General features: G+C 42.8%; 1 protein-coding gene across 1 annotated transcript; it reads right to left on the reverse strand.

The window, feature by feature from the left end:
* Positions 1–360: 360 nt before the first annotated feature.
* On the reverse strand, positions 361–1,844 carry LOC119646400 (glyoxylate reductase/hydroxypyruvate reductase-like). The gene is made up of 4 exons (XM_038046845.1): positions 1,369–1,844; positions 890–1,221; positions 640–765; positions 361–576 (listed from the first exon to the last, which is right to left on the reverse strand). The coding sequence occupies exons 1-4, from the start codon at positions 1,755–1,757 to the stop codon at positions 422–424; spliced, it is 1,002 nt and encodes a 333-aa protein (XP_037902773.1). The 5' UTR covers positions 1,758–1,844; the 3' UTR covers positions 361–421.
* Between the last annotated feature and the right edge of the window lie 7,976 nt (positions 1,845–9,820).

The following is a 9,820-nucleotide window of genomic DNA, read 5'->3' on the forward strand; positions in this document are numbered from 1 at the left end:
TTATATTATCTACTTCCCAAAATTTGAAAAAACGGGTAACTAAGCTCCTGCATTAATTCTGGATTGTATTCATGTTTTCACTTTCCATGTTGGTCTAGGTTTTTGTCAATTGTTGTCTAAGATATATCATCGATTAAATCGTCCACAAATTGCTTATATAAACGTTTTCATTTTAAACCTTAACAAATTATATTTGTCGCCGGGTGATTCAATCCCAATTAGATAATACATTTTTTTTATCTTGTGTTGTTTTGTTTCCAACTTCCAAGCAAGCCAAATCGATATCTGATCATCGTGTTTGATATAAACTATATTTAAATAATCTTATCTTGCAACCTTTTTTTGAAAAAAAAATCCGGCTTATGACAGATAATAATATGTCTTTTAATGAAAATTATCAACTTATCACAAAAAAATAATCTTAAGATTTCACTTCTGGTGTCTTCTCAGGGGGTAAAATGTAGGCTGGTGCGAACATTGGTTCACCAGCAATTCCTTGAATGACATTGTGGGCAGCTATCACAGCCATCTCATCAATTGTTCGCTTCGTTGATGAGCCAAGGTTTGGTGTGACAACTAGGGCAGGAGAAAGGGGAAACTTAGTTTAATGATTTCAAAAAGGACTCTTCAAGTACTTACTCAAGTTTGAAAGTTGCAGGAGTTTACTGGTCTTTGGTAAAGGTTCGGGGGTGGTTTCATCAATACCAGCAGCAAATATTTTTTGGGTTTTCAAGGCATCGTACAATGCATCCTGATCCACAATTTCTGCAATGAAAAGTATTGAATGTTATAAAAAGCTTGCTAGCTAAGTTGCTAAGAATCCTTCACCAGAGCTCGAATTAAGAAAATGCTTTAAGGTTTCTATTGCAATTTGAAGTTTGCCACTTACCTCCATTGGAAACATTTATCAGGACACTGGTTGGTTTCATCTGGTTGAAGGCAGCGGCATTGAATTTTCCTTTTGTTTCTTTTGTGAGAGGACAAGTGATGAAAATAAAATCTGATTGTTTCAAAAGATCCTCGAAGGAGACTTTCTCAGCTTTGTAGTCACTTGCATCAGGTTCATCCTTGTCACTGGTATATATGAACTTTTGAGTGTCGAACCCTTGAAGGCGCGTCGCAATAGTTTGACCTAACTCGCTGAATCCAAGAAAACCGATAATTCCACCTTTGACTTCCTGTCCTAGCATCCATTGCAAATGGTATGTTTCCCAATGGCCACTAGTTAAACAAAATGGAAATTATAAAAGATACTTTTCCCTTGGACCACTAAATTAAGAGAACAATTTTGAACTAAAACTGAATTTCTAATAAGACGCAATGAATCAAATCCAACTCATGATTTTCGTATCTAAACTGAAAACTCACGTTTCAACTTTTATCCTTCCTTCACGGAACCTTCGGCCGGCTGATATCATCAGTCCCACAGCAAGGGTTGCGATGGCAGAATTTGGCAAATCCGGGGTATAACCTAGTGGCATGCGGCGACTTTTCAAAGTTGAAATATCCACAAAGTCGAGGTCAGCACTCATAGTTGAAATTGCTTTTAGATTTGGACCCGCGGCATCAAGGACCTCTCCATTGAGGGGTTCATGGGTAGCCCACAATATTCCATCGACTCCTTTTGCCTTCTCGAGAATTTCCGAACGTTTTGGTGGTAAACTTTCACAAAACACTAACTTACATGAACGGCTTAGAATATCAAGACCAGCTTGTGGTACTTCGCGGTGTGTTACTAAGATTGTAAGATTCGCCATTTTGAATTTTTTTGAAGAAATAAAGTATTTTTTTGAATATTTGGTACACTTATTGGGCTGAAATTCCAGAACTGTGATTGATTGTGCTGGGAATCGATTTATATACTAAATAAAGTCCGCTGTTATCATTGCGGTTCCGATATGGCGCTATCTAATGTTTGGAACGATAGCGCTGTTTTGTTATTCAGTGGCTAACGATGAAGTAGCAGCTGTGCTCAGTAATATCAAAGGTTTCGATCATTTAAGCCACTAGTGATATCTATGAACCATTAGGTGATTTTTGGGTCTTGAAATTTGTGGTAAATTCATTATTATTCACTTTAATTATTATGTGTTCCAGGCTAATCGGAAGTACAAAGATTGACGTTGAGCGAATGAATCAAATTGTTAATCTTTTTCGTGCTTAATATGTAAATAAAATGAATCATATTTTGAACAATAGATTTTTCTGAAGAAAATTATAATCACAATCACCAAGCGGATAATACCAATCAATATTTGATGAAGTATCTTCCGGATTTATCTGAAATCTATAAAATTTTCTTCTACAAGGCACTTCCCGATAGTAAGAGTTCTTAGTTTTTGCCCACGTAGTCGTATTCCCGCTCAGAAGGTTGTGAGCCGTGGAACAAATTGTTTAATGCGCTCCTCGAAGAAGGACAGGGTGTCCTGTCATCTTATATCTCCTTTTTGCATGTATGGGAACCCCCAGTCCCCTATATAAGTTCAACATAGAGCAATGTTTCTCCCTGCATGCAACTGGATTCACAGTTTCCACCTTTTCACCAAGTTTCGTATTAATATCAATAATCAATACACCAACCATTTCTGCGAAAATGGGTTTGACAGACAGACAGGCAGTGCAATTCTGCCAGATGGGACCATATTATTGAAACGCTTGGCACGGTACAAACTTCAAACTATCTATCAAGTATAATCATCGATAACTTTCGACAGCGGAAGCTACTTTATGATTTGGACCGCTGAGGTCGATTCTGGGTCCTCTGCTACGGGACCCAATGTTTGATGGCGCTCTATAACCTAACCTCCCAGATCTAAGCAATCCATTACGGATTCGTAGATGATGTTGGAGTGGTCATAATATCCAACCGCCCTGAGGAAGTAGAGATTTATGTTAGCGGGACTGTATGGATGATCAAGGGTTGGCTTGAAGACTTCAGGGTGAAGTTTGCCAGACAAACGACGGGGATGGTATTCTTCACAAGGTGGGGCGAACAGAAAAGCTGAAACACCTGGTAGTAACTTTTGACTGTAAGCTAAGTTTTAAAACTCACTTAAAGCTTACTGGGTAGAAAGCAGCGAGCATCAGGTCAACCAGAGCAGGGATACTTCCAAATACAGGCGGTTCTAAACACAGCCGACGATAAATTTTAATGCGAGCTATCAGCTCCGTTCCTTTATAGGCAACACTAGTGTGGGCATCAGCGATAAAAATTATAGGAAATCAGACTGATCGGTTAAGTGCTCTTTGAGTATGCTGCGCTAGTGGACAACATCTTATGAAGCAGCATTCGTAATTGCGGGGATAATTGAAGTGCATATTTTGGCCTATGAAACAAACCACTTGTACGAGAAACAGGATTCGAGCCTAAAGGGAGCAAATGAGATCATTGGATGCATAGCAAACAGCATTGGATCAGGCGAAAGATAGCCGCTCGACACTCAAGCTTATCCCAAATATAAGCATGTAACCTCCACGAAAGCACGGTTACGAGGTACGATTTCATTCAATTCTTAACCACACACAATGGGTACAGGAAGTACCTCTATAAATTCGGTGTCGATGAATAGCCCGATTGTCTTCCCTGCGAAGCCATATATTTAGATTACGTTTTCTTCCGCTGCCCAAGATTTGAAAGTTCACGAAGAAACCTCGAAACTGAGCTAAATACCCGTCTAATGAAGGAAAATTTAGCAAGGTACATGGTGTAATCAGGTACATTGTGGGATGCGGTAATTGCAATGATGAAATGGATCTCTCAGCGGCCAAGAGAAGCAGAAGCGAAGTGGTGACATTGAAGGGAAGCTACTTCAGTTAACATCACGCATTGCGGTACCAGCTCATGTAGATGAACAGTTATCAACTGAACGGCCCCGCGAAACAACACCATAACGATTGTCATGTTGGGAGAATGTGGAGAAAATATGGGAAGTTTTAGTCGGTAAGAGTCCGATATGCACGTCCCCGATTGCGATGCGTATCTATAATGGATTTCTCCCAGTCAAAAGGCAGAAAAAAGCAGACAGACCGACAGACAAATAGAGAGACAGACATTAAACCAATTTTAATAAGGTTTTGTTTCACGCAGTAATCTGTTAATGTGAGATTCGTGGGTTATAGAAGAGTAGGGGAAGAGGCAGTCCTCAAATTGTAGAACTACCCGAGTGAATTTATTGGATTTATTCAACTATAATTTTCTTCAAACCAGGACGACATGAAAGGAACTCAATAAAAGAACTTAGCAACTGACAAAAGGAGATAAAAGACGTTGATGAAAAGGAATAAATAAAATAATAGTAAGAAAGTTGTTTAGACAAGTATTGAATCCAAGCCTGGTGATTTCCACATCCAAGCTGTGATCGAGGCAGACTTCTACATATACCAAGGAACTATGCAAGGAAGGATGTTCTGCTGTCTGAATTCCTGTGACGTATGAACGTATGAATCGCACCTCTCGGGGGAAAATAAACACAGGTGCCAGGTACTTCCCTCTATCAGGGTTTGCAAGCGGCTCAGCCCACTCAGGTGACGAGTAAAACAGAATGGATTGCACCACTCCGGCCAGAAGCAACAATATTTCATTCACATTTTTCTAAGTGCCGTGTTGGCACTGGCTGCCATTTGGCATGTGACTTCTAGGTCTTTACTAAAGCTCAGTTTGTCATCATCATCAATCCGTTTTCTCGTCTGCTTGGCCTTTTCCAGTCACTTTACCGCTCTTATTGTTTCCGACGCGTATACCTCCACATCCTCTGGGTGCTTTCACTGTAACAACTACAGCCGGACAAACCACAAAGCCGAAAATCGTAGCCCCTCTGGGACGGAAAGCTCCTCATTATAAATGACATTCCACAGCAGTACCGAGCCTTGTGGTACCCTTGCTGTGACGATGCACTTTTTGGGACCCTCATCTCCTCTGAGAGGTGACTTTCGACAAAATTCGCCAAAAATTCAGGGATACCTATGCCCACGAAAGTCCTTTCAATTCGGTTCCAGTTGGCGTAGTTAAATGTGTTTTTGACATCCAATGCTAATATGGCATATCAGCCGTAAGAAACCAGCGCATCTTTTGCCACATTCACTATCATGCTTATTGTATCCAACGTAAAGTGGGTACGCCGAAAACCATATTGGAACTCCATCTTGACCGCCTTTTGTTTTCTACTGAACAAGGAATATTCCCTCTTTTAGGTACGGATCTAAGGTGGTAGCGAAACGGTCGCCCCTAATCTTCACTGCCAACTTCAACGCTCTGTTAGGGATGCCATCGAAACCTGGGGCTTTGTTGTCACCGATTCTTCCATATATTTCCCGCAGCTCCTCCGCAGTTGCTAGAAGTATTATGCACTTGTTGAGCTAGACCACGGCTTGCGTTCGCTGTTTTCGTGGTGAGGAAGCAGAGTGCAACAACCTCTTTCAGGAAGGGCAAACAGGTCACCCGAGCTGATCTTGGCAGTATTTTCTTTACCGCTCTGTAAGTGCTACCCCCAGACTTTTCATCGGAATGGGCGCACAACTGGTTGAAACAGTTTTTTTTATTCCTTCGAAAGTCTTCTTTTAAGTGGCCATACAGTTATCTGTGTGCAGAAAACGTATCCCCTCAGAAGCTTTCGGCCTCCGCCCGAGCAAATCACCCGGCGTTCTGCTGTTTTTCGCAAGTCCCCAGCGTTGCTTGCCCCGTTTGGTCCTTCACCCAAAATATGATTTCCATATAGCTAAATAATTATAGCCATATCGATGGTTTTATCTGGGATGTTTTACGAGAGTAGGTTCTGAGCCGTTTGCCAGTGGCTGAGATTGAGTTGTATCAACTTCAACAGCTTTTGCAGTGAGGGCTCTCTTGTATTCCGGGAACTGCTGCTACCTGCAATGTGCCGATGGTCCACACCCTTCTTCCCTTTTGCACAGTAAGCAATTTGCGGCAGTTTCACACTCTTTGCTAATAGGGCCTTCCACTCCGCTTCTTCTGGTATCTCCACTGGTAGGCTGATGATGGTGGTTTGTGTTTCACCGTAGGCTTTCCTTACCGTTTTCACTAATGACTCTTGTAGTCCGATAAGCTCGAATAGGTTTTTCAACATCTCGCGAACCACCTTATCTATAACTTTGTAAGCTGTTGTGATCTCCGCTCTACTAACCCTTATGTCGGTTTCCTGTCCTCACAACTTTCTAATTTGACTCAAGAATTTATCCGCGGTTCTATCATTGAATTCCTTGAGATCCAACATGAGGTCTCTGGTTTCTGGGATTATCTCCCTAATTGATGAGTTCGTGGTCTTTAGCAAGATGCTGTATGCCTTCATGATGTTTTACATCGAGAAATAATTCCCGAAGTTTCAATGTTTGTGTAACTAATCTACAGTCCATTTTGAACGCTGTATTTTAATATATGGATCAAAATTGCGCACAGGCTCCATTACTGCTAAGCACTCTTTTTCAGTGGCAGGCACTCGATTCCTTTCTCCTGTCTTCTGCATAAGCACTGCATCTGCGCCATGTTGAGTCCCGTTACAATAGATAAAGAAAGGTTTGTTGAAGGTTGGACAATATAAGATTGGAGTTGAAAAAAGATCAGATTACATACTCGGATAAACAAAACTAACGCTACGCCCGAACCAGATTCGTCAGCGACGCAGTCCGAAACTAGCTGTTTGGTATAAACCATCTGCAGATTTCCAGAAATTGACACAGCTACTTTTGACTACTGAAAATGTGAACCTTGGGAAAGGAGTCGTACCGCCTATGTATACTATATATAGTCTTCGTTTAGTTAAATTAAGTGGACTTGGTCTGAAGTCTATTGCAGAACCCAGACGATTTGTCACCAACTGACGGAGTGGTACTCCTGAAACTGTGAAGGTTATCTTATCCCTAAATGTTTCATCTATATTTAGCAGAATGCCTCCTTCAGATCTAGACTGCCTTGGAGAGAAGACTGAAAATATGTCAACAAGCGGTAGACAATAGGCATCCACTATTCATATGGTATGGATCAAGGTGAAGATACACTCTTCTAAGTTTTGCCATGAAAATAATCGGCAAATATCAGATGTCTATGATTTCCAAAGCCAGCCATTGGGCAATTTCTGTATAGAAGAGCTTTTGGACGCCAGGAGAGACAGAAAATTGTCTCTGTTTGATGGGCTTATTACCACCAGTATCGACGGCGTCAACTGTGAATCTCTTATGAGCTAATACCTCGTCTTCGAAGAATGGAAACATCTTAGCGATCGCCTCGAGCATTGTTCGCTAGCGTGCCGTAAGCAAATGCTGGTTGACGTTCTCGACATTTTCAAGCAAACATACAGAAAGTTAAAAACAAATCCTGTGCGACTCTTTGCTTTTTTTTTTGGGAGTAGGGTAGGTGAATGCGTTTACGCACAGAGTGTTGGACTCCCGCAACAGCACGCTGGCGGATTACCAACTAAACACCTCCCTGTCATCAGAGAACTAGCCTGGAACCGTTTGACACATTACTTCGGGCTAGCCCTCCCGCTCTCCCGGCTTTGGGAGCCTTCAAGTCAGGGAATTCCTTTTCACCAACGGGAGGGAAGGGGAAGAAGGGAGTTGTTGTTAGTTCAGGGAACCCCTTACCGTCCGATCCCTCCTCCGGTCGAGTTCAATCTTCTTCGTAGTGAGAAGAGCCCGAACATAATGCCCAATACGATTCCAGCTGCCAGCGCTCTTCAGCATCTCTCTGACAATGTTGTCTGGAGAGAGCTCCCCTGTGTCTGCATAAAACTGCTGGCGGAGGCCGTCCCACCTCTCGCATGAGAAAAAGGTGTGTTCAGCGTCATCCGCCACTCTATTGCAGAACACACAATCAGCATATCGCGCCTTCCCAACCCTGTGCAGGTAAGACTGAAAACCTCCATGCCCACTTAGAAGCTGGGTAAGGAAGTAATCAATCTCACCGTGCTTTCTGTTCAACCATGGGTCTAATTTGTCGACGAGCCGTGCAGTCCACCTGCCCCTTGGCTCATTTTGCGACTCTATGTTAGCTCACATAACCAGGTACAAGTTTTGAGTTAACGAAGGCAGAAGGAGGAATGTCATCGGCTCTTTAGGACCAGAAAATTTGACGTCAGCATGTACCTTGTACCTCATTAATGACTTTTTTCGTGAAGTCCGCACCTCAGCAATTTAGTGTGGGTCAGGTATCAATCAATTATGTACCTGGAACACTTAAAAAAGGCTAGTAGGAACAGTGGAGTGGTAGACGGAGTCCTGATGATCGGTACTCTAATCGCTTCATAGTACCGAATCTTAAATACTACTGCCTCAGCACCTGAAGCGTCAGTTTCATTGAAATTATATGAGTATAGGGTAAGATCAAGTATGTCAAGCCGCGGTGTAAATACAGTCATGAAGTTCTAAAAGAGGATAACCCTGGTGTTTAGTGCTGGGCTCTGCAATGTTATATCCTGGACATTGGGACTTATAGGCTACACCAGAAGTCTCGGCGATTACCCAAACAGTCTTTATAATCTTCTTTTTCTTCAGCCTTTGTCCCGTTCACAAGCGGGGTCGGCTCGTCGTGATCGGCTTCGCCATTTGGCTCTATCGAATGCCTGATCTGGGTGCAATCTCGAGGCTTTCAAATCCCCGTCCAGCGTATCAAACCACCGTTGCTTAGGTCTGCCTTTTGGTCGTTTACCATCGACTTCGATGTTCAGACCAATCTTGGCAAGTGAATTCTCGTTTGCACGAATTGCGTGACCATACCATCGAAGACGCCTCTCTCGCAACTTTTCCACGATCGGTGTAACCCCATAACGATCGCGGATATCCTCATTTCGGATGTGATCTAAACGTGTGACGCCACTAGTCCAACCTAGCATCTTCGTCTCCATTACCGCAAGACGCCGTTCATTGTCTTTTATGGTCGGCCAACACTCAGAACCATAGAGAGCGACTGGACGGACAACATTGCGGTAAATTTTAGATTTGAGACGTTCGTTGATACGTCGATCACAAAGGACACCAGTTGTGGAACGCCACTTCATCCAGGTTGCGTTAATGCGTGAAGCAATTTCATAACGCAGTTCTCCATTGGCTGATAGCGTTGACCCGAGGTATTTAAATCGCTCAGTTCTGGGCAGATCACTGCCGCTGACAGTGATTGTGCCTGTTTTATGGGGATCGGTCGTCAAAAATTCAGTTTTGTTTAAATTCAATCTGAGACCGTGTTGCATGAGGCGATCATTCCATTTTTGAACAAGTTGCTCGAGATCATTTTTGCTATCAGATGCTAGGAAAACATCATCTGCATAAAGCAGTGTGTAGGGCGCTGGACGTTGGATATCCCGTGTGACGGTGTCCATAACAAGGACAAAGAGGAGTGGTGAGAGGGCACTTCCTTGATGAACTCCAACAGAGACACGAAGCGGTTTTGATACACCCGCCATACTTCGAACTTTACTTTTCGGATCGTGGTAGAGCAATTGAACCCAGCGCACGAGTTCTTCTGGCACGAAGTGTTGTCGTAAAGCATACCAGATGAGTTCGTGTGGTACACGGTCAAACGCTTTCTCTAGATCCAGAAAGGCAATGTAAAGAGGGCGATGCTTCTCACGGTGTTTCTCCATGAGTAACCGCGCAGCGTGTATTGCGTCAGTAGTTCCGCAGTTCTTGACAAATCCGGCTTGATTCACGGTTATTTCAACGATTTCGCGAATACGGTTGTCAAGAATGCGTTCAAAAATCTTCATGGTATGGGAAAGTAACCGGATCGGACGGTAATTTGAACATTCTGCTGGGCTACCTTTCTTTTTCCATATTGGAACAGTGGTACTTTCTTGCCAGTCAGATGGTGTTCTTC

This window comes from Hermetia illucens, chromosome 1 (genome assembly GCF_905115235.1).
Source record: "Hermetia illucens chromosome 1, iHerIll2.2.curated.20191125, whole genome shotgun sequence".
Lineage (NCBI taxonomy): Eukaryota > Metazoa > Arthropoda > Insecta > Diptera > Stratiomyidae > Hermetia > Hermetia illucens.